The 26445-nt window shown below is 44.1% G+C and overlaps 1 protein-coding gene across 1 annotated transcript in view; it reads left to right on the top strand.

The window, feature by feature from the left end:
- Window positions 1–26445, top strand: part of LOC140737585 (lipoxygenase homology domain-containing protein 1-like) — a 394473-nt gene that overhangs the window by 180615 nt on the left and 187413 nt on the right. Inside the window, exons 16-19 of the mRNA XM_073064021.1 lie at window positions 8418–8578; window positions 14508–14594; window positions 21875–22010; window positions 23441–23595. Of these exons, the coding sequence (XP_072920122.1) occupies window positions 8418–8578; window positions 14508–14594; window positions 21875–22010; window positions 23441–23595 (539 nt within the window). The remainder of the gene's footprint in view (window positions 1–8417; window positions 8579–14507; window positions 14595–21874; window positions 22011–23440; window positions 23596–26445) is intronic.

Genomic DNA, 26445 nt, shown 5'->3' with positions numbered 1-26445 from the left:
GTGTCTCCCAGTGACCGTGCATGTTTCCTCACAGACGTATGGGATGGGTCAGTAAGCTGTGAACACACTGTGTCTCCCAGTGACCGTGCATGTTTCCTCACAGACGTACGGGATGGGTCAGTAAGCTGTGAACACACTGTGTCTCCCAGTGACCGTGCATGTTTCCTCACAGACGTACGGGACGGGATGGGTCAGTAAGCTGTGAACACACTGTGTCTCCCAGTGACCGTGCATGTTTCCTCACAGACGTACGGGATGGGTTAGGGTCAGTAAGCTGTGAACACACTGTGTCTCCCAGTGACCGTGCATGTTTCCTCACAGACGTACGGGATGGGACGGGTCAGTAAGCTGTGAACACACTGTGTCTCCCAGTGACCGTGCATGTTTCCTCACAGATGTACGGGACGGGATGGGTCAGTAAGCTGTGAACACGCTGTGTCTCCCAGTGACCGTGCATGTTTCCACACAGATGTACGGGACGGGATGGGTCAGTAAGCTGTGAACACACTGTGTCTCCCAGTGACCGTGCATGTTTCCTCACAGACGTACGGGATGGGTCAGTAAGCTGTGAACACACTGTGTCTCCCAGTGACCGTGCATGTTTCCTCACAGACCTACGGGATGGGTCAGTAAGCTGTGAACACACTGTGTCTCCCAGTGACCGTGCATGTTTCCTCACAGACGTACGGGATGGGTTAGGGTCAGTAAGCTGTGAACACACTGTGTCTCCCAGTGACCGTGCATGTTTCCTCACAGACGTACGGGACGGGTTAGGGTCAGTAAGCTGTGAACACACTGTGTCTCCCAGTGACCGTGCATGTTTCCTCACAGACGTACGGGACGGGATGGGTCAGTAAGCTGTGAACACACTGTGTCTCCCAGTGACCGTGCATGTTTCCTCACAGACGTACGGGACGGGTTAGGGTCAGTAAGCTGTGAACACACTGTGTCTCCCAGTGACCGTGCATGTTTCCTCACAGATGTACGGGACGGGATGGGTCAGTAAGCTGTGAACACAGTGTGTCTCCCAGTGACCGTGCATGTTTCCTCACAGACGTACGGGACGGCATGGGTCAGTAAGCTCTGAACACACTGTGTCTCCCAGTGACTGTGCATGTTTCCTCACAGACGTACGGGACGGGATGGGTCAGTAAACTGTGAACACACTGTGTCTCCCAGTGACCGTGCATGTTTCCTCACAGACGTACGGGACGGGTTAGGGTCAGTAAGCTGTGAACACACTGTGTCTCCCAGTGACCGTGCATGTTTCCTCACAGATGTACGGGACGGGATGGGTCAGTAAGCTGTGAACACACTGTGTCTCCCAGTGACCGTGCATGTTTCCTCACAGACGTACGGGACGGCATGGGTCAGTAAGCTCTGAACACACTGTGTCTCCCAGTGACCGTGCATGTTTCCTCACAGACGTACGCGACGGGATGGGTCAGTAAACTGTGAACACACTGTGTCTCCCAGTGACCGTGCATGTTTCCTCACAGACGTATGGGACGGGTTAGTAACTTGTGGCCATGCTACATTTGCACCAGAAGCCTGGCAACACTTGCGGGCTGCCCTCTGCCATCCTCGTCTGTGCTGGTGGCAGACACAAATGACACATTTCACTGTGTGTTTCGATGTACACGTGACAAATAAAACTAACTTTTAAAGTGGACCTTTAAATCGTTAAAGTGGACAAGAGGAAGAACTCCAGCGAAAGGTCACTTCCAGCATCTCCAGAGGTCATGAATTCAGCCTTGCCCTTTACCTTGACAGGAAGAGGGTGTCCAGGCATATTCTGTACCCTTTAATGGCAGCTTAGCCTTCACCTGCAGGGCAGAGGGAGGTGTGTTATGAAGAACACCACGAAATGTCTGCGGATTATCATGGTGAAATAATTCACTGTCTGAATCTGAGTTTTATCATTTCAAGAGGACTAGAGAATATAAGAGCAGGATGTAATGTCAAGGCTTTATAAGGCATTAGTCAGACTGCATTTGTGTATTGTGAGCAGTTTTGGGTCTCTTATCTGAGAAAAGATGTGCTGACATTGGAGAGGGTCCAGAGGAGGTTCACAGGAATTATTCCAGGAACAAAAATGTTAACATTTGAGGAATGTTTGACGGCTCTGGATCGTACTCACTGTAGTTTAGAAGAATGCTGGCAGAATCTCATTGAAACCTATTGAATATTGAAAGGCCAAGACAGTGTTGATGTGGGGAGGATGTTTCCTATAGTGGGGGAGTCTAGTACCAGAGGACAAGGCCTCAGAATAGAGGGGTGTCCACTTAGAACAGAGATGAGGAGGAATTTCTTTAGCCAGAGGGTGATGAATCTGTGGAATTCATTGCCACAGACAGCTGTGGAGGCCAGGTCATCGGGTACATTTAAAGCAGAGGTTTTAGTCATGGGGTTCTGGTGGTGAAGAGACAAGATGTGTGGGCCAGTGTTCCTTAAAGAGTGGGTGATAAGTAGATGGAGGGCCATTTCAGCAATAGAAATGCTGTGCTTAATGAGACTGAAGTGGTGTACCAAAAAACTGAAGATGTTCTTCCCGGACAACTCTTGTTAGATTCCTATTGATGCAATAGGTGGCGGTGCAAGCTGCTTTTGGTGCACTGGGTGCTGTCGGACTGTGCCTTTGGTGAACGTGTGGAGAGTTCCTTTACCCCAGCAGAACGAAATTGGTCCTTGTACCTTGCCTGCCAGGACTTAGTGCAACTTTACAGAACCTTGGAAACCAAACCTGGATTTCCAGCCTCTGCAGAATCTCTGGTGTTTAAAGAGAGAAATAGTCCTGCTGAAGGGTCTTGAAAAGTCGACTGTACTCTTTTCCGTAGGTGTTGGCTGGCCGCTGAGTTCCAACATAGAAAACAGGTGCAGGAGTAGGCCCTTCGGCCCTTCGAGCCTGCACCTCCATTCAGTATGATCATGGCTGATCATCCAACTCAGAACCCTGTACCTGCCTTCTCTCCATACCCCCGATCCCTTTAGCCACAAGGGCCATATCTAACTCCCTCTTAAATATAGACAATGAACTGGCCTCAACTGTTTCCTGTGGCAGAGAATTCCACAGATTCACCACTCTCTGTGTGAAGAAGTTTTTCTCATCTCGGTCCTAAAAGGCTTCCCCTTTATCCTTAAACTGTGACCCCTCATTCTGGACTTCCCCAACATCGGGAACAATCTTCCTGCATCTAGCCTGTCCAATCCCTTTAGAATTTTATATGTTTCAATAAGATCCCCCCTCAATCTTCTAAATTCCAATGAGTATAAGCTTAGTCGATCCAGTCTTTCTTCATATGAAAGTCCTGCCATCCCAGGAATCAATCTGGTGAACCTTCTCTGTACTCCCTCTATGGCAAGAATGTCTTTCCTCAGATTAAGGGACCAAAACTGCACACAATACTCCAGATGTGGTCTCACTGCAGAACCTTAGTACTGTACAACTGCAGTAGAACTTCCCTGTGCCTGTACTCGAATCCTCTTGCTATGAATGCCAACATACCATTCGCCTTTTTCACCGCCTGCTGTACCTGCATGCCCACTTTCAATGACTGGTGTACAATGACACCCAGGTCTCGTTGCACCTCCCCTTTTCCTAATCGGCCACCATTCAGATAATAATCTGTTTTCCTGTTCTTGCCACCAAAGTGGATAACCTCACATTTATCCACATTAAATTGCATCTGCCATGAATTTGTCCATTCACCTAACCTATCCAAGTCACCCTGCATCCTCTTAGCATCCTCCTCACAGCTAACACTGCTGCCCAGCTTCGTGTCATCCGCAAACTTGGAGATGCTGCATTTAATTCCCTCAACTAAATCATTAATATATATTGTAAACAACTAGGGTCCCAGCACTGAGCCTTGCGGTACTCCACTAGTCACTGCCTGCCAATCTGAAAAGGTCCTGTTTATTCCCACTCTTTGCTTCCTGTCTGCCAACCAATTCTCTATCCACATCAATACCACACCCCCAATACCGTGTGCTGTAAGTTTGCACACTAATCTCCTGTGTGGGACCTTGTCAAAAGCCTTTTGAAAATCCAAATATACCACATCCACTGGCTCTCCCCTATCCACTCTACTAGTTACATCCTCAAAAAATTCTATAAGATTCATCAGACATGATTTTCCTTTCACAAGTCCATGCTGACTTTGTCCGACGACTTCACCTCTTTCCAAATGTGCTGTTATCACATCTTTGATAACTGACTAGCATTTTCCCCACCACCGATGCCAGGCTAACCGGTCTATAATTCCCTGGTTTCTCTCTCCCTCCTTTTTTAAAAAGTGGGGTTACATTAGCCACCCTCCAATCCTCAGGAACTAATCCAGAATCTAAGGAGTTTTGAAAAATTATCACTAATGCATCCACTATTTCTTGGGCTACTTCCTTCAGCACTCTGGGATGCAGACCATCTGGCCCTGGGGATTTATCTGCCTTTAATCTCATCAATTTACCTAACACCACTTCACTACTAACATGTATTTCCCTCAGTTCCTCCATCTCACTAGACCCTCGGTCCCCTACTATTTCCAGAAGATTATTTATGTCCACCTTAGTGAAGACAGAACCAAAGCAGTTATTCAATTGGTCTGCTATGTCCTTGTTCCCCATGATCAATTCACCTGTTTCTGACTGTAAGGGACCTACATTTGTCTTAACCAATCTTTTTCTTTTCACATATTTATAAAAGCTTTTACAGTCAGTTTTTATGTTCCTTGCCAGCTTTCTCTCATAATCTTTTTTCCCTTTCCTAATTAAGTCCTTTGTCCTCCTCTGCTGGACTCTGAATTTCTCCCAGTCCTCAGGTGTGCTGCTTTTTCTGGCTAATTTGTATGTTTCTTCTTTGGAATTGATACTATCCCTAATTTCCCTTATCAGCCATGGGTGCACTACCTTCCCTGGTTTATTCTTTTGCTAAACTGGGATGAACAATTGTTGTAATTCATCCATGCAATCTTTAAATGCTTGCCATTGCATATCCACCGTCAACCCTTTAAGTATCATTTGCCAGTCTATCTTAGCTAATTCACATCTCATACCTTCAAAGTTACCTTTCTTTAAGTTCAGAACCTTTGTTTCTGAATTAACTATGTCACTCTCCATCTTAATGAAGAATTCAACCATATTATGGTCACTCTTACCCAAGGGGCTCATACGACAAGATTGCTAACTAACCCTTCCTCATTGCTCAATACCCAATCTAGAATGGCCTGCTCTCTAGTTGGTTCCTCGACATGTTGGTTCAGAAAACCATCCCACATACATTCCGAGTAATCCTCTTCCTCAGCACCCTTACCAATTTGGTTCACCCAATCTATATGTAGATTGAAGTCACCCATTATAACTACTGTTCCCTTATTGCACGCATTTCTAATTTCCTGTTTAATGCCATCCCCAACCTCACTACTACTGTTAGGTGGCCTGTACACAACTCCCACCAGTGTTTTCTGCCCCTTAGTGTTATGCAGCTCTACCCATATCAATTCTACATCCTCCAGGCTAATGTCCTTCCTTTCTATAGTGTTAATCTCCTCTCTAACCAGCAATGCTACCCCACCTCCTTTTCTTTCCTGTCTATCCCTCCTGAATATTGAATATCCCTGGATGTTGAGCTCCCATCCTTGGTCACCCTGGAGCCATGTCTCTGTGATCCCAACTATATCATATTCATTAATAACTATCTGCACATTCAATTCATCCACCTTGTTATGAATGCTCCTCGCATTGACACACAAAGCCTTCAGGCTTGATTTTACAACACTTTTAGCCCTTATACAATTATGTTGAAAAGTGGCCCTTTTTGATTTTTGCCCTGGATTTGCCTGCCTGCCACTTTTACTTTTTGCTTCTACCCTCATTTTACACCCTTCTGTCTCTCTGCACTTGTTACCATCTCCCTGCCACATTAATTTAAATCTTCCTGAACAACAGTAGCAAACGCTCCCCCTAGGACATTGGTTCCAGTCCAGCCCAGGTGCAGACCGTCCTGTTTGTACCGGTTCTACCTCCCCCAGAACTGGTTCCAACACCCCAGAAATTTGAATCCCTCCCCCTTGCACCATTTTTCAAGCCACGTATTCATCTGAAGTATCCTCCTATTTCTTCTCTGACTAGCACGTGGCACTGGTAGTAATCCAGAGATTATTACCTTTGTGGTCTTACTTTTTAGTTTATCTCCTAACTCCCTAAATTCACCTTGTAGGACCTCATCCCGTTTTTTACCTATATCGTTGGTACCTATGTGCACCACAACCACTGGCTGTTCACCCTCCCATTCCAGAATGTCCTGCAGCCACTCAGAGACATCCTTGACCCTTGCACCAGGGAGGCAACATACCATCCTGGAGTCTCATTTGCGGCCGCAGAAACGCCTATCTATTCCCCTTACAATCGAATCCCCTATCACTTTAGCTCTCCCACTCCTTTTCCTTTCCTCCTGTGCCGCAGAGCCACCCATGGTGCAATGAACTCGGCTGCTGCTGCCTTCCCCTGATGAGACATCTCCCCCAACAGTATCCAAAACAGTATATCTGTTTAGGAGGGAGATGACCTCAGGGGACCCCTGCACTACCTGCCTACTGCTACGCTGTCTAGTGGCCACCCCTTCCCTTTCTGCCTGTGTAGCCTTTACCTGCGGTGTGGCCAACTCACTGAACGTGCTATTCACGACTTTCTCAGCATCGCGGATGCTCCAGTATGAATCCAATTGCAGCTCCAGACGCTCAATGTGGTCTGCCAGAAGCTGCAGTTGGACACACTTCCTGCACACATAGTCGTCAGGGACACTGGAAGTATCCCTGATTTCCCACATGCTGCAGGATGAACAAACCACGGGGCCGATCTCATCTGCCATGACCTACCCAATACTTGCCTCAACTTTTGAAACTTTCTCCTTTGAAAGGAACTTACCCGGCCTTACCTCACTTGGAGTGAAGCTCGTCCTCAGCCTCTGGAGACAAAGCCTTCCTACTCTGTCTCCCTCTACTCCATCGCCCGCTACAACCTCGTCCTCTAGCACTTTGTGTGTGTTGCTCAGATTTCCAGCGTCTGCGTGTTTTCTCTTGTTTGTGAACAGAGAAACGTTAGTTTCACTTCTCAGAAAAGATAGGAAGATAGATCATAAGGATAGAATGTCTGTGTGAGGGTGGTGAGCAGGGTAGCCCTGTGGATGACATGAGCTAACGACAGCAGTTCAATAGATGACAGGACAAACAGGGTACAAACCATCTCAGAAAGGAGGGCAGAGGGCCTCAGGCAGGTAGATGTTCCCGGTAGAGCTAGGGTTTCCAACAGAGACCCCTTGCTTAATGCTATTGGTCCATGGTATTAAAAGCTGGGAAACCCTGCACTAGAAGGACATCCAGTTAGAACAGAAATGAGGAGGAAGGTCTTGTCAGAGGGTGTTGAATCTGTGGAATTCATTACCACAGATGACCGTGGAGGCCAAGTCAGTGAGTATATTTGAAGCAGACTTTAATAGATTCGTGATTAATAAGGGTTTCAAATGTTAAAGGGAGCAGGCAGGAGAATGGGGTTGAGAGGGATAATAAATCAGCCATGATGGGGTTTCGGAACAGATTCAATGGGCTGAATGGCCCAATTCTGTACCTAACTGTTATGGTCTTAGGGGATTTTATAATCAGGGTATATGTTAGGACTTGAGAAGGCTGAGCTGCAGGCATTTTTCAGGGTGGAAATGGCTCATAAAAGAGGGCATATTTGTAAAGTGATCAGACAAAAGTATAGAGGGATATCAGAGGTAGGATTTTTTACACAGAGAGTAGTGGTTATGCCAGGGGTGGTGGCAGAGGCAGATACCTTAGGAACATTTAAGGAACTCTTAGATAGTCACATGGATAATCAAAAAATGGAGGGTTATGTGGGCAAAAGGATAGGTATATCTTAGAGTAGGTTATATAGTTGGCACAGCATTGTGGGCCGAAGGGCCTGTACTGTGTTGTAATGCTCTATATTCTATGTTCTCCTGAATAACATCCATCATAACAGACAGACATACTTTAACGAAATCCAATTTCCCTTGGGATCAATAAAGTATGTCTGTCTGTCTGGCTGTCATTAGTCTTACTCTCTCTTCGAGGTACAGCACGGTAACAGACTTCCTGGCCCAATTAGATCAGTGAGCTACTAACCTGTACATCTTTGGACTGTGTGTGGAAACCAGATCACTTGGTGGGAAACCCATGCGGTCACGGGGAGAGTGTACAAAGTCCTTACAGACAGTGGCAGGAAGCAAACGCTGGTTGCTAGTGCTGTTTAGCGTTACACAAATCGCTATGCTACCGTATCACCACATGTTCCATCAGTCCATACCTAACCGCACCTGACATTGGCATGCACACATGTCACCGATCATATCACAAATAGCTCCCTCTGTTTGGAACTAGAGCATCCGTGGTCACTGTGGATCTGGACCAGCGATATTAAGAATGCCGGAACGGATGCCAATGTCTTTCTGCAGCTGTACGGTGACAAAGGAAAATCAGACGAGATGTGTCTGGACAACAACTCAGACAACTTTGAAACTGGCCAAACAGATAAGTTTATGGTGGGTGGAACGATTCTGGTCATTCTGCAAAAGTCCATTGATCTGTCATACCATCTCTGTATCTGTGGCCCTCCTTACACCATTTTTCTCAACTTTCCCATAACCCTGGCAAGTTTTTTAACACAAAGGTGGTGTTTCTTTTATCAGGCTCCAGATTGCAGCATCTGTGGTCTCCTATGCCTATAAGACATAGAACAGAATTAGGCCATTCAGCCCATTGAGTCTGCTCCACCATTCCATCATGGCTGATCCCGGATCCCACTCAACCCCATACATCAGCCTTCTTGCCATATCCCTTGATGCCCCGACCAATCAGGATTCTATTAACTATCACTTTAATATACCCACAGACTTGACCTCCACCACGATCTGTGGCAGAGCATTCCACAGATTCACTACTCTCTGGCTAAAAAAATTCCTCCTTACCTCTGTTCCTAAGGGTCACCCTCAATTTTGAGGCTGTGCACTCTAATTCTGGATACCCCCACCAGAGGAAACGTTCTCTCCACATCCACTCGATCTAGTCCTTTCAATAATCAATAGGTTTCAATGAGATCCCCCCGCCCCCACATCCCTCTAAATTCCAGTGAGGACAGGCCTGAAGCTGCCAAATGCTCCGCATATGTTAACCCTTTCATTCTTGGAATCATTCTTGTGAACCTCGGGACTCTCTCCAATGACAATATATCCTTTCTGAAATAAGGAGCCCAAATCTGTTGACAATACTCCAAGAGCAGCTTGACTAGTGTCTTATAAAGCTTCAGCATTATCTCCTTGTTTTTATATTCTATTCCTCTTGAAATAAATGCCAACATTGCATTTGCCTTCCTTACCACAGACTCAACCTGTAAATTAACCTGGGAGTCTTGCATGAGGACTCCTTGGTCCCTCTGCACCTCGGATATTTGAATTTTCTCCCCATTTAGATAATGGTCCGCACTATTGTTCCTTTTACCAAAATGTATTATCATACATTTCCCAACACTGTATTCCATCTGACATTCTTTTGCCCATTCTTCCAACTTGTCTAAGTCCTGCAATTGCATTGCTTCCTCAGCACTACCTACCCCTCCACCTATCTTCATATCATCCGCAAACTTTGCCACAGACCCATCAATTCCATGATCTAAATAATTGACAAACAATGTGAAAAGCAGCAATCCCAATACCAACCCCTGAGGAACATCACTAGTTACTGGCAACCAACTAGAAAAGGTCTTTTTTATTCCCACTCTCTCTCTCCTGCCTGTCAGCCATTCCTCTATCCATGCCAGTATCTTTCCTGTAATGCCATAGGATTTTATCTTGTTAAGCAGCCTCATGTGAGGCACCTTATTAAACGCCTTCTGAAATTCCAAGTTAATGACATCAATTGTCTTCCCTTTGTCCACCACGCTGTTACTTCCTTGAAGAATCCTAATAGATTTGTCAGGCAAGATTTCCCTTTACAGAAACCATGCTGACTTTGACTTATTTTATCATTAGTCTCCAATTACCCCAAAACCTTGTCCTTAATAATGGACTCCAACATTTCCCCAACCACTGAGGTTAGGCTAACTGGCCTATAATTTCCTCTCTTCTGCCTTCCTCTCTTCTTAAAGAGTGGAGTGACATTTGCAGTTTTCCAGCCCTCCGGGACCATGCCAGAATCAAGCGATTCTTGAAAGATCATGACCAATGCATCTGTTATCTCTTCAGCAACCTCTCTCAGGACTTTGGGACGTAGTCCAGCTGGCCCAGGTGACTTATCCACCTTAAGACCTTTCAGTTTGCCCAGCACTTTTTCCTTTGTAATAGTAATGGCACTCACTCCTGCTCCCTGACACTCACAGACCTCTGGCGTAAAACTAGTGTCTTCCACAGTGAAGACTGATGCAAAGTGCTTATTGTTGATCTGCCATTTCTTTGTTCCCATTACAATCTCACCAGTATCATTTTCCAATGGTCCAATAACAACTCTCACCTTCCTTTTACTCTTTATATAACTGAAAAAACTTTTAGTATCCTGCTTTATATTATTGGCTTGTTTGCCCTCATATTTAATCTTTTCCTTTCTTATAGATTTTTTAGTTGCCTGTTGTTGGATTTTAAAAACTTTCCAATCATCCAACTTCCCACTCACTTTTGCTACCTTATATGCCCTTTCCTTAGCTTTTATGTGGTCCTTAGCTTCCTTTGTCAGAATGGTTGCCTGGCACTGCCATTTGAGAACTTCTTCCTCTGTGTGACATATCTTTCCTGCACCTTGTGAACTATTCCCAGAAACTTCAGCCACCTCTGTTCTGCCGTCATCCCCGCCAGTATCCTCCTCCAATCCACCTGGGCAGCCTCCGCTTTCATACCTCTATAATTCCCTTTATTCCATTGTGATATTGATACATGTGAGTTATGCTTCTCCCTCTCAAATTGCAGAATGAATTCAATCATATTATGATCACTGCTCCTAAGGGTTCCTTTCCATTAAGCTCTCTAATAAGATCTGGGTTATTACACAACACCCAGTCTCAGACAGCCTTTCCCTGAGTAGGCTCAAGCACAAGCTGCTCTAAAAAGCCATCTCGTAGGCATTCAACAAATTCCCTGTCTTGTGATCTGACACCAACCTGATTTTCTCAATCCCCTTGCATATTGAAGTGCCCCATTACAATTGTGTCATTATCCTTATTACATGCCTTTTCCAGCTCCCTTTATAATCTCAACCCCATATCTTGGCTACTATTTGGAGGCCTATATATGATTCCCGTTATGGTTTTTTTTTACCTGTTCAATTTCTTAACTCCACCCACAAAGATTCAACATCCTCTGATCCCATGTCACTTCTTTCTAAAGATGTATTTCCATCTCTTACCAACAGAGCCACACCACCACTTATGCCTTCCTGCCTGACCTTTCGATATAAAATTCCTTTGATGTTAAGCTCCCAATTCTGGCCGCCTTTCAGCCACGACTCAGTGATACCCACAACATCATACCAACCAATCTCTAATTGCTCTAAGAGTTCATCCACCTTTTTCCAAAAGCTACTTGCATTTAAATACAGCACCTTCAGTCCTGCATCAAACACTTCTTAAATGTTAACTCTGTCATTCCCGGGATAATTCCTGTGAACCTCCTCTGGACCCTCTCCAACATCTTTTGTTAGACAAGGCACCCAAAGCTGCTCTGAATAGTTGGTGCACTTTGGCCAATGCCTTGTAAAGCCTCAGCATTTGTATTCTCATCTGGAATTTATCAGTGAAGGTCCCACACCACCAGTTTCAGGAACAGTTGTTATTCCTCAACCATCTGGCTCCTGAACCAGTGTGGATAATTTCACTCACCCCAACACTGAACTGACTCCCCAACAGACAGACTGGCTCTGAAGAGCTCTACAATGCATGTTGTCAGTATTTATCACTTATTTATTTATTTGTTTGCTTGTCTTTCGGCTCAAGCTGGTAAAGCCTGAGTACGGGCAGAGCCAAGCATGCTCCTTTCTCAATTGTTAGGAACTTTTGGATTATTCTAGTGGTGTTCAGTACTGTGGCTTTTTGAAGAGTTACATACATTGCATAAACTCTTCTTGGGCTTCCAGCCGGGTACAGGTGTCGATTTTAACCGACATTTCGATGACAAACTCCACCATTCTCATCAGGGATGATGCCTATTGGCACGTCTAACCTGTCGGTATAAATACTAAATTCCTGTCATCCGTCCTTCCTGTTTGGATAGTCTTCAAACTGTTAGATTTCTGCTGTACCACCTTGTTTAAGATTGTATTCCATTTCTTACTTAGAGTGAGACCCTGGTTTTTGTTTAGATTCTTATTCCCTAGTCTTATTTAAAGGCTTCCTTCACCAGACGGTCCCAAAAGCCGTTGGCATGTCACAGTAGTTTTATTTTATCAAAGTCAATCCCATGGCCATTGCAAATGCAATGTTCTGCTACAGCCAATTTCTCCAGGTAACCCAAGTGGATACACCTCCTGTGCTCCTTGATGTGGGTTTCCACTGTCTGGCCAATATACACTGCTCCGCATTCACAGGGAATCCTGTAAACACCAGCCCTCTGAGTCCCAGGTCAGCTGTGATCTGCATAAGCTGTGACTTGAGCTTCTTTACTGATTTGTGGATGGTAATAATCCAACAATTACAATGGAAATGGAGAAGAATGGTTGCCACCCGTTCCTGGACATTCTAATACGACAGAAACCAGACAGTACCCTCTGACATGGCATCTATCACACGGACTTATACCTCAATAATAACAGCCACCATCAAGCCTCCTAGCATAGAGTGGTTCTTTCTACTTTGATTAACCGTGTGAGAACTATTTTGACCTGGAGAGTCTCCCCGAGGAAATAAGACAAATACGCATGATGTTCCCATAGAATGACTACAAGGTGAAAGAAATCAATCTGGCCCTTAAAAAGGCCAACGGGAAAACCAGGAAACCTAACAATGAGGAGGAACCCATCACTACCACCTGCCTTCCCTATATTTCCACGGCTTCTGGAAGGATCGCCAGGACCATAAAGAAATACCGGATTAATACCATCCACAAACCTGTAAGGAAACTCAAGTCACAGCTTATGCAGATCACAGCTGACCTGGGACCCAGGACGGCTGGTGTTTACTGGTTCCCTGTGAATGCAGAGCAGTGTATATCGGCCAGACGGGACGCACAGTAGAAACTCGCATCAAGGAGCATAGGAGGTGTATCCGTTTGGGTTACCCGGAGAAATCAACGATATCTGAACACGGCATTTGCAATGGCCATGGGATTAACTTCGATGGCACAAAACTGCCGTGTGAATGGCTTTTGGGACTGCCAGGTAAAGAAAGCCATTGAAATAAAACACTCTATGTAAGAACTGGAAATCAATAGTAAACAAAGTGGGACCACAGTAACCTGATTGGTTAAGGACAAACCAATCAGGTGGACGAGAGACAGGATTTTAGTATACGTTTTATACTAACAGACTAGACATGCCTAGGCCTCATCCCAGATGAAGATGGCGGAGTATCTCATTGAAACATTGTTTGAAATCAACACCAATACCCAGCTGGAAACCCGATAAGAGTTTTATGTCTCATATACACTGGGAAAGCACTAGATCCTTTTTCATTTACATACATATTAACTTGTGGGCCTAATTGTTTAAAGCTAATGTGTGGTGACTTTGGGATGATGTTAGTTATAGATATTATTATTGGGACAATGTTTACGCTGTTCATGTTCCATAGTATTTCAATTTCCACTTTTAATTCAGCATATTTCTGGTGTTCTTCACTTACTAATTTCTGTCTGTTATGTGTGTTTGGAATGGTAATAAGTAAATTGTTCTTGCTTATTAATCACATAATATTATATCAGGATAATTATTATGGATTGCCCTAACTGTAATAATGGATTGATTGTAATATAATTTGTCGGACTCTGACTTTAAAACTGGATCAGACTTGTGTTTATAATAAGGTATGGTGTCTTTTGTAAGTTTGTATTTTAAAGCAAGATTTTGGTGAATGATGTTTGCCACTGATTGTGCCTGTATAAGTAATCAGATTGAGTTAAACTGTTGCAGGATCCTGTAATGTGCTGGATTGTTTCTGGTTTTTCTTGGCATTTTCTGCATTAATCATCTCAAATTTATTGGTCTTTTATTAAATATTTTTCATTTTTGTTCTTATTTTTTTCCTTTTTTCTCTTTCGTTTTGTATTTGCACAGTTTGTTGTTTTTTTACATATTGGTTATTTGTCCATCCTGTTGGGTACGGTCTTTCATTGATTCTATTGTGTTTCTTGTATTTACTGTGAATGCCTGCAAGAAAATGGATCTCGGATTTTATGTGTGACATACACGTACTTTGATAATGCATTTGCTTTGAACTTTTGCAATGTGGTTCAATGGTCATTATCTGTTTACATTATGTGTCATCATCTCTTGCAGATTGAACTCCCAGACCTGGGAACATTTTACAAACTCCGGATCTGGCATGAGAAACGTCATCCCTTTGCTGGTTGGCATTTGAACAAAGTAAGTCCACAACAATGGAATGGAGGAAACTTGGTAAAAACAAGACTCAGAAATCTGAGGTGCAAAGGGAATAGTGAATCCTCATGCAGAATTTCCAAAAGGTTAACTTGCAGCTTGAGTCGGTGGTGAGGAAGGCAAATGCAATGTCAGCATTCATTTAGGGAGGGCTAGACTATAAGAGCAAGGCTGTAATCCTGGGCCTTATAAGGCATTGGTCAGACTGCACTTTGAGTATTGTGAGGAGCTTTGATCCCCTTAACTGAGAAAGAATAAAACCATAAGACAGGAGCAGAATTAGGCCATTCAGCCCATCGGGTCTGCTCCACCATTCCATCATAGCTGATCCTGGACCCCACTCAACCCCATATACCTACATTCTTGCCACATCCTTTGATGCCCTGTCGATCAGGATAGCTATCAACTTCCCGTTTAAATATACCCACGGACTTGGCAGAGCATCCCACAGCTTCACTAATCTCTGGTTAAAAAAGTTCCTTCTTACCTCTGTTCTGAAGGCCCTCCCCCCTCAAGTTTGAGGCTGTGCCCTCTTATTTTGGATAACCCCACCAGAGGAAACATCCTCTCCACATTCACCCTAACTAGTCCTTTCAACATTCGGTAGGTTTCAATGAGATTCTCCCCCACATTCTTCTAAATTCCAGTGATAAAGACCCAAAGCTGCCAAATGCTCCTCATACGTTAACCTCTTCATTCCTGGAATCATCCTTGTGAACCTCATCTGGACTCTCTTCCAATGACAACACATCCTTTCTGAAATATGGGCCCAGAACTGTTGACAATACTCCAAATACACCTGACTAGTGTCTCGTAAAGGCACAGCATTACCTCCTTGTTTTTATATTCCATTTCCTTTGAAATAAATGCCAACATTGCATTTGTCTTCTTTACCACAGACTCAACCTGTAAATTAACCCTCTGGGAGTCTTGCACAAGGACTTCTAAGTCCCTCTGCACCTCTGATGTTTGAACCTTCTCCCCATTTAGATAGTAGTCTGCACTATTGTTCCTTTTACCCAAATGCATTATCATACATTTACCAACACTGTATTCCATCTGCTACTTTTTTGCCAATTCTTCCAATTTGTCTAAGTCTTGCTGCAATCACGGTGCTTCCACAGCACTACCTACCCCTCCATCTGTCTTTGTATCTTCTGAAAACTTTGCCACAAAGCCATCAATTCGCAAAAACAAAGGAGCTGGTTCTGACTGCAGGAGGAATGGAGATGGGCTAACTCCTATTGACATCAATGGATCTGGGGTTGCGAGAGTGAACAGCTTTAAGTTCCTAGGCATACACATCACCGACAATCTCACATGGTCAGTATGAATCGGTTGGGTGGTGAAAAAGACACAACAGTGCCTTGTTCACCTCAGATGGTTGAAGAAGTTTGGTATGGGCCCCCAAATCCTAAGAACTTTCTACAGGAGCACAATTGAGAGCATCCTGACTGGCTGCATCACTGCCTGGTATGGGAACTGTACTTCCCTCAATCGCAGGACTCTGCAGAGAGTGGTGCGGATAGCCCAGCACATCTGTAATTGTGAACTTCCCATGGTTCAGGACATTTACAAAGACAAGTGTATAAAAAGGGTCTGAAGGATCATTGGGAACCTGAGTCACCCCAACCACAAACTGTTCCAGCTGCTACCATCTGGGAAACGGTACCGCAGCATAAAATTCAGGACCAACAGGCTCCAGGACAGCTTCTTCCACCAGGCCGTCAGACTGATTAATTCAGCTGACACAATTGTATTTCTATGTTATATTGTCTGTCCTATTGTACATACTGTTTATTATTAATTACTATAAATTGCACATTGCACATTTAGACTGAGACGTAACGTAAAGATTTTTAATCCTCATATATATGAAGGATGTAAGTAACAAAATCAATTCAAATCATTGACAATGTGAAAAGCAGCAGTCCCAATACTGACCCCTGAATAACACCACACTTCACCGGCAGCCAACCAGCAAAGGCTCCTTTTATTCCCACTTGCTGCCTCCTGTCTGTCAACCATTCTTCTATCCATGCCGGTATCTTTCCTGTAACACCATAGAATTTTATCTTGTTAAGCAGCCTCATGTGTGGCACCTTATCAAACGCCTTCTGAAAATCCAAGTAAATGACATTCACTACCTCTTCTTTGTCCACCCTGCTTGTTACTTCCTTAAAGAACGCTAACATATTTGTAAGGCAAGATTTCCCTTTACAGAAACCATGCTGACTTTGACTTATTTTATCATTAGTCTCCAATTATCTTGAAACCTCATCCTTAATAATAGACTCCAGCACTTTCCCAATCTTTGAGGTTAGATTAACTGGTTTATAATTTCCTCGCATTTGGCTTCTTCCCTTCTTAAAGAATGGAGTGACATTTGCAATTTTCCAGTCCTCCTGGACCATGTCAGAATCAAGTGCTTCTTGAAAGATCCTGACTAATGCATCTATTAAGAAACTTTTAGATAGGTACTTGGAGCCTAGAAAAATAGTGCACTATGCAGTAAGGAAATTCTAGGCAGTTTCTAGAGTAGCTTTCATGGTCAGCACAACATTGTGGGCCAAAGGGCCTGTAATGTGCTGTAGATTTCTGTGTTTCTATGTTATCTCTTCAGCAAACTCTCAGGACTCTAGGACGTAGTCCATCTAGCCCAGGTGCCTTATCCACCTTAAGACCTTTCAGTTTGCCTGGCACTTTTTCCAGTGAAGAAAGATGCAAAGTACCCGTTAAATTCATCTGCCATTTCTTTGACACCAATTACTACCTCACCAGCATCATTTTCCAGAGGTCCACTATCAACTCTCACCTCCCTTTTCCTCTTTATACAAATCTAACAGATTTGTCCGGCAAGATTTCCTTTTACAGACAGTCAGACATACTTTATTGATCCCGAGGGAAATTGGGTTTCGTTACAGCCGCACCAACCAAGAATAGTGTAGAAATATAGCAATATAAAACCATAAATAATTAAATAATAACAAGTTAATCATGCCAAGTGGAAATACGTCCAGGACCAGCCTATTGGCTCAGGGTGTCTGACACTCCGAGGGAGGAGTTGTAAAGTTTGATGGCCACAGGCAGGAATGACTTCATATAAGTGTTACATCTCGGTGGAATGAGTCTCTGGCTGAATGTACTCCTGTGCCTAACCAGTACATTATGGAGTGGATGGGAGTCATTGTCCAAGATGGCATGCAACTTGGACAGCATCCTCTTTTCAGACACCACCATCAGAGAGTCCAGTTCCACCCCCACAACATCACTGGCCTTACGAATGAGTTTGTTGATTCTGTTGGTGTCTGCTACCCTCAGCCTGCTGCCCCAGCACACAACAGCAAACATGATAGCACTGGCCGCCACAGACTCGTAGAACATCCTCAGCATTGTCCGGCAGATGTTAAAGGACCTCAGTCTCCTCAGGAAATAGAGACGGCTCTGACCCTTCTTGTAGACAGCTTCAATGTTCTTTGACCAGTCCAGTTTATTGTCAATTCGTATCCCCAAGTATTTGTAATCCTCTACCATGTCCACACTGACCCCTTGGATGGAAACAGGGGTCACCGGTGCCTTAGCCCTCCTCATGCCCACCACCAGCCCCTTAGTCTTTTTCACATTAAGCTGCAGATGATTCTGCTCGCACCATGTAACAAAGTTTCCCACCGTAGTCCTGTACTCAGCCTCATCTCCCTTGCTGATGCATCCAACTATGACAGCGTCATCAGAAAACATGCTGGCTTTGACCTATTTTATCATTAGTTTTCAAGTACCCTGAAATCTCATCCTTTATAATAGTCTCCAACACTTTCCCAAACACTGAGGATAGGCTAACTGGCCTATAATTTCCTTTCTTTTGCCTTCATCCCTTCTTAAAGCATGGAGTGACATTTGCAATTTTCCAATCCTCTGGGACCATGCCAGAATCAACTGATTCTTGAAAGATTATGACTAATGCACTCGTAATCTCTAAAGCAACCTCTCTTGTGGCTCGGGATATAATCCATCTGGTCTAGGTGACTTATCCATCTTCAGACCCTTGAGTTTACCTAGTACTTTTTATCCATCACACTCCCTCCTGCTTCCTGACATTCATGGATCTCTGGCACATTGTTAGAGTCTTCCACAGTGAAGGTTGATGCAAAGTGCTTATTAAGTTCATCTATTTCTTTGACACCAATTACTATCTCACCAGCACCATTTTCCAGTGGTCTATCAACTCTCACCTCTCTTTTGCTCTGAAAACATATTTCATATCCTGCTTTATATGATTGGATAGTCTGCCCTCATATTTCATCTTTTCCCTTCTTATAGCTTTTCAGTTGCCTTTTGTGGATTTTAAAAGCTTTCCGATCACCCAGCATCCCATTCACTTTTGCTTCTGTATATGCCCTTTCTTTATGCTGGTATTGGAGAAGGTCCAGAGGTGGCACATGTGAATGATTCTGAGATAGAAAGGGTTAATGTTAAAGTAGTGTTTGATGGCTCTGGGCCTCTACTCACTGCAATTCAGAAGAATGAGGGGGGATCTCATTGAAACCTATTGAATGTTGAAAGACCTAGATGGAGTGGATGTGATGGGAATGTTTCCTTATGAAGGGACATTCTGGCACAGCCTCAGAAGAGGAGGAGGTCCCTTTAGAATGGAGATGAGGAGGAATTTCCTTAGCCAGAGGGTGGTGAATCTGTGGAATTCATTGCCCCAGATGGGTGTGGAGACCAAGTCATTGGGTATATTTAAGGAGAGGTTGATAGACTTTTGATTAGTCAGGGCATCAAGGGATAAGATGAGAAGGCAAGAGATTGGGGCTGAAAGGGAAATGGATTTAAGGACGAGGTCTGAGGTCTCAGGGTACTTGGAGTTACATGATCAATTAGGCTGTAGTCAGCATAGTTTCCTCAAGGGGAAATCATGCCTGACAAATCTGTTGGAATTCTTTGAAGAGGTAACAAACAGATTAGACAAAGGAGATGTTGCGAACTTGGATTTTCAGAAAGCCTTTCACAAGGTGCCACACATGAGGCTGTTTAACAACCTTTGAGCCCATGGTATTGCAGGAAACATTCTAGCACGGATAAAGCAGTGGCTGATTGGCAGGAGGCAAAGAGTGGGAATAAAGGGATCTTTTTCTGGTTGGCTGCCAGTGACTAGTGGTGTTCCACAGGGGTCTGTGTTGCAAGTGATTCTTTTTACTTTACATGTCAATGATTTGAATGATGGATTTGAAAGATTTGTTGCAAAGTTTGCAGGCGATATGAAGATAAGTGGAGGAGAGCAACTGGTTTTGAAGAAGTAGAGAGGCTGCAGAAGGAGTTGAGACAGTTTAGGAGAATGGGCAAAGAAATGGCAGATAGAATAAATTGTCGGGAAGTGTATGGTCATGCAGTTTGGTAGAAGAAATACAAAACTCTGAGGTGCAAGGCAACTTGGGAGTCCTTGTGCTGGATTCCCTAAAGGTTAATTTGCAGTTTGAGTCTGTTGTGAGGAAGGAAGATAAGAAGGAATTTTTTTAACTAGAGAGTGGTGAATCTGTGGAATTCTGTGCCACAGGTAACTGTGGAAGCCATGCCTTTATGTATAGTTAAGGCAGAGAAACATAGAAAACCTACAGTACAACCCACAAAGCTGTGCCGAATAGATCCTTACCTGAGAAATTACCTAGAGTTACCCATAGCCCTTAGTTTTCTGAACTTCATATACTTGTCCAGGAGTCTCTAAAAAGACCCTATCATATCTGCCTCCACCACTGTCACTGGCAGCCCATTCCACGTACTCACCACTCTCTGAGTAAAAAAACTTACCACTGATATCTCCTCTATACCTACTTCCAAGCACCTTAAAACTGTGCCCTCTCATGTTAGCCATTTCAGCCTTGGGAAAAAGCCTCTGACTATCCACAAAATCAATGCCTCTCATCATCTTATACACCTCTATCAGGTAACCTCTCATCCTCCGCTGCTCCAAGGAAAAAAGGCCGAGTTCACTCAACCTATTCTCATAAGGCATGCTCCCCAATCCAGGCAACATCCTTGTAAATCTCCTCTGCACCCTTTCTATGGTTTCCACATCCTTCCTATAGTGAGGCGACCAGAACTGAGCACAGTACTGCAAGTGGGGTCTGACCAGTGTCCTATATAGCTGCAACATCACCTCTCGGCTCCTAAACTCAATCCCACGATTGATGAAGGCCAATACACCGTATGCTTTCTTAACCACAGAGTCGACCTGTGCAGCAGCCTTCAGTGTCCTATGGACTCTGATCCCTCTGATCCTCCAACTGCCAAGAGTCTTACAATTAATACTATATTCTGTCATCATATTTGACCTACCAAAATGAACCACCTCACAATTATCTGGGTTGAACTCCATCTGTGACTTCTCAGCTCAGTTTTGCACACTATCAACATCTTGCTGTAACCTCTGACAGCTCTCCACACTATCCACAACACCAACAACCTTTGTTTTATCAGCAAATTTACTAACCCATCCCTCCACTTCTTCATCCAGGTTATTTATAAAAATCATGAAGAGTCGGGGACCCAGAACAGAGCACTGAGGCACTCCACTGGTCACCGACCTCCATGCAGAATATGACCCATCTACAACCACTCTTTGCCTTCTGCAGGAAAGCTAGTCCCCTTGGATCCCATGTCTCCTTACTTTCTCAATAAGCCTTGCATGGGTACCTTGTTAAATGGTCTTATGGTCTATATGCACCTAGATTTCTAACATTTCACCCTAGTGTATGGGAAATTTGGGATTGTTTTTGGGGCAGTTTGTTGTTTGGACCTGAACTACATGCTAAGTGTAACTACATGCATTGGAAGGAAACAGGTGAATCAGAGTAGGAGTAGGCCACTGGGCCCCTCCAATCTGCTTGCATGGCAGATCAACCCCAGGCCTAAGCTACATCTGCAACAGTTCTCCACTGATCTTAACCCCCTAATAGTGCAAAGTCCTCCTTCATCTTCCTTACATTCCCCAGTAATCCATTCTGCATAACTCTTGGGTGGACAACTGCAGACAATCAATGCTTGATTGAGATTGATAGGTCCTAGTTTAGAAAGGATGTAAGAGATTAAATGGAGAAGGCAGGAGAATGGGGTTGAGAGGGTTAATAAATTAGCTGTGATAGAATAGTGGAGTAGACTCAATGAGCCAAATGACCTAATTTTGCTCCTGTGTCTTACGGTCTAATGTTCTTGCCAGATGGTTCTGTCCACATTGCAATGCTGTGTGTTTTTTATTTTTTTAATTGCAGGTGACTTTAATGAAATCACTGACAAAAGAGAAGTATAATTTCAGATGCAGTCGGTGGCTTGACATCAATGAAGACGATAATGAGATTATACGGGAGCTGCCTGCTGAAGGGGACCTGGTGGATGAGGTCCAGCCTTGTGAGTGAATGGCCAAGTGACGTAGGAGGGATTGCAGGCAGCTGATGCTCAAGCTGTTCACCTGACCTCTGGTTGTTATTATTGCTGTTTTTAAAATCTTATTTCTTGCCATTTTGTTTCTGATCTCCTGCAGAAGCTGTGGTATTCTCTGGAGCCACAACCAAAGAGAAGGGCTTTCTGCACAGTCCACTGGCCCTCAGACACGTCCCCATTTGCCCTGACATTCTTTCTACCCTTCTGGGCCATTCGCTTCCTCACCAGATGGATATCTACCCTCCAGGCTCTGGGTACCTGGGCTTCCCATTTCTAGGTTTCTCAGCCTCCAGGTTCTGGGTACCTGGGTCTCCAGGCTCTGGTTATCTAGGTCTCCAGGCTCTGGGTACCTGGATCTCCAGGTTCTGGTTATCTGGGTCTCCAGGCTCTGGGTATCTAGGCATCAGGCTCCAACCTCCATGTTTCACCATACCGAATTTTTGGGGTGGTACAGTACGATAGTGTATCAATGACATAACACTAATAGTGGGAGCATCTAGGACCAGAGGGCACACCCTCAGAACACAAGGATGTCCCTTTAGAACAGAGATGAGGAGGAATTTCTTCAGCTAGACGGTGGTGAATCTGTGGAATTGTTTGCCACGGACGCCTGTGGAGGCCACATCATTGGGTATATTTAAGGCAAAGTCTGATAGATTCTTGATTAGTCAAATGTTACGGGGAGAAGGCAGGAGAAAGTTGAGAGGGATAATAGATCAGCCATGATGGAATGGTAGAACAGATTTGATGGGCCGAATGCCTAAATTCTCCTCCGATGTCCTGTAGTTTTATGCATCAGCCCATCTGACACAGAAGGAAATTTATGGACTTAATGCAACTCTCTGGCATCCAATGTTTTCCGTTCTAAGTTATTGTCTTAGTTGAAACTGAGGCATATTTGAGATTTAAGCAGTTTGCTGCAGCCGGGACAAGAGAGTCATGACAGATCTGTGGCTCCTGCTTCAAGCTGAAGGTAAGGTAATCATCCTGGCTGGATAGGAATTGGCTGCAAACAAGACTGCTGAGCAGAGCTGAGATCCTACCAGTGTATCACTGTTAATCCTACCAGTGTTATCACTGTTGATCTGTCCAGTGTTATCACTGTTGATCCGACCAGCGTTATCACTGTTGATCCGACCAGCGTTATCACTGTTGATCCGACCAGCGTTATCACTGTTAATTCTACCAGTGTTGTCACTGTTAATCCGACCAGTGTTACACTGTTAATCCTACCAGTGTTACACTGTTAATCCTACCAGTGATATCACTGTTAATCCTACCAGTGATATCACTGTTAATCCTACCAGTGTTATCATGTTAATCCTACCAGTGTTATTCACTGTTAACCCTGCCAGCAGAGTCACTGTTAATCCTAGGTTTCTGTCTGTTCCTTACAGTGGTGAAGTACAGGATCATCATTTACACTGGCACTGTCAGCGGCAGTGGCACAGATGCCAACGTCTTCATCTGCCTGATCGGCGCTCAGGGTGACACAGGAGATCGCATGCTCTACGACAGCAAAAATAACGTCAATAAATTTGAGAAAGGCAACGTGAGTACAGGATGCAATGTCTTACTGAAACTAATCCAGCCTGTGTCAACCTGCCTTCCACAGCGTGTGTACTCCCTCAACAACTGTGCACTGACTACTTTCCAAATAGGCCCAGACTTAACTCACACTGAACAACACACCATAGTACAGGCTCTTTGCCCACGATATTGTGGCACCCTTTCAACACAAGATCAATCTAACCTTTCCCTCCCATGTAATTCTGCATTTCTCCATCTTATGAGAATAGGCTTAGTGATCTTGGCCTTTTCTCCTTGGAGCGACGGAGGATGAGAGGTGACCTGATAGAGGTGTATAAGATGATGCGAGGGAGTGATCGTGTGGATAGCCAGAGGCTTTTTCCCAGGGCTGAAATGGCTGGCTTGAGAGGGCACGGTTTTAAGGTGCTTGGAAGTAAGTTCAAGGGAGATGTCAGAGGTAGGATTTTCACACAGAGAGTGGTGGATACACGGAATGAACTGCCAACAACAGTGGTTGAGGCGGATACAACAGGGTCTTTTAAGAGACTCTTAGATAGGTACATGGAGCTCAGAAAAATAGAGGGCTATGCGGTAAGGAAACTCTAGGCAGTTTCTAGAGTAGGTTACATGGTCGGCACAACATTGTGGGCCAAAGGGCCTGTAATGTGCTGTAGATTTGTATGTTCTATGTTCTATCATCCATGTGCTTATATAAGAGTCTCATAAATGCCCTGAAAGTATCAGTCTTTACCACTACCCCAGCAGAGCATTCCAGTGCTCTGTGTAAACAACTTTTCATAAAATATAGCAGAAGAATTAGGCCATTTGACCCATCGAGTCTGCTCCGACATTTCATCATGATCCAATTTTCCTCTCAGCCTGTATCTCCTGCCTTCTGCCCATAGTCCTTCAACCACACCTCCCCCATCGTCCCATCAACCTCTGCCTTAAATATACATAAAGACTTGGATTCCACAGCTGCCTGTGGCAAAGAATTCCACAGTTTTGCCATGCTCTGGCTAAAGAAATTTCTCTTCATCTCTGTTCTAAAATGATGTCCCTCTATTCTGAACCCATGTCCTCTGCTCTTAGACTCTCCCACCATAGAAAACATCCTCTCCACATCCAGTCGACCATGGTCTTTAACCATTTGATTGGTTCTAATGAGGTCACCCCTGATTATTCTGAATTCTAGTGAATACAGGCCCAGAGCCATCAAACACTCTTCACTTGACAAGCCATTCATTCCTGGAATCATTTTCGTATATCTCCTTTGAACCCTCTCCACTTTCAGCACATCCTTTCTAAGATAAGGGGCCCAAACCTGCTCACAATACTCCAAGTGAAGCTTCACCAGTGCTTTATAAATTTTCAACATTACATCCTCATTTTAATATTCTAGTCCTCTTGAAATTAATGCTATCATTTCATTTGCCTTCCTCACCACAGACTTAACCTGCAAATTAATCTTCAGGAAATCTTGTACAAGGACTCCCAAGTCCCTTTGCATGTCAGTTTATTTGTATTTTCTCTCCATTCAGAAAACAATCAACCCTTTCATTTCTTCTACCAAAGTACATAACCATACAGTTCCCAACACTGTATTCCATCTGCCATTTCTTTGCCCAATTTCCTAATCTGTCTAAGTCCTTCCGTAACCTCTCTACTTCCTCAAAGCTACCTGCCTCTCCATCTATCTTCATGTCATTTGCAAACTTTTCAACAAAGAAGTCAATTTCATCAGCCAAATCTTTGACATATAATGTAAAAAGAATTGGTCCCAACACAGACTCTTGGTAAACACAACTAGTCACTGGCAACTAACAAGAAAAGGCTCCCTTTATTCCCATTCTTTGCCTCCTTCCAATCAGCCACTGCTTTATCCATGCTAGAATCTTTCCTGTAATACCATGGGCTCATAGCTTGTTATTCAGCCTTCTAAAAATTCAAGTACATATCCACCGATTCTCCTTTGTCTATCTAGCTTGTTATTTCTTCAAAGAATTCCACCAGGTTTGTCAGACAAGATTTTCCCTTGAGGAAACCATGCTGACTACAGCCTATTTTATCATGTGCCTCCAAGTACCCTGAGACCTCATCCTTAATAATCAACTCTAACTTCTTCCCAACCACTGAGGTCAGGTTAATGGCCGATAATTTCCTTTCTTCTGCCTCTCCCTTCTTGAAGAGTGGAGTGACGTTTGTAATTTTTCAGTCTTCCAAAATCATTCCAGAATCCAGTGATTCTTGAAAGATGTATATATGCTGCATCTTCCAAATTGCTTCCAGAAATTACAGCCATTGCTGCTCTGTATCATCCCTGCCAGTGTTGTTTTACAGTCATTCTGACCAACTCCTCTCTCATACCTCTGTAATTCCCTGTACTCCACTGTAACACTGATACATCTGACTTTAGCTTCTCCTTCTCAAATTTCACAGTGAATTGTCACATTATGATCACTGGCTCCTAAAGGTTCTTTTACATTAAGCTATCTAATCAATTCTGGTTCATTGCACAACACCCAATCCAAAATACCTGATCCTCCAGTGGGCTTATAGAAGCATAGAAAACCTACAGCACAATACAGGCCCTTCGGCCCACAATGCTGTGCTGAACATGTACTTACTTTAGATATTACCTAGGGTTACCCATAACCCTCTATTTTTCTAAGCTCAACATACCTATCCAAAAGTCTCTTAAGAGACCCTATTGTATCTGCCTCCACCACCGTCGCCAGCAGCCCATTCCATGCACTCACCACTCTCTGAGTAAAAAACTTTCCCCTGACATCTCCTCTGTCCCTACTTCCAAGCACCTTAACACTGTGCCCACTCATGTTAACCATTTCAGCCCAGGGGAAAAGCCTCTGAC

The sequence above is a fragment of the Hemitrygon akajei genome, chromosome 13, assembly GCF_048418815.1.
Source record: "Hemitrygon akajei chromosome 13, sHemAka1.3, whole genome shotgun sequence".
NCBI classification, from domain to species: domain Eukaryota; kingdom Metazoa; phylum Chordata; class Chondrichthyes; order Myliobatiformes; family Dasyatidae; genus Hemitrygon; species Hemitrygon akajei.
Note: the sequence above shows the minus strand (reverse complement) of the source record. Positions and strands in the feature narration are given on the sequence as shown.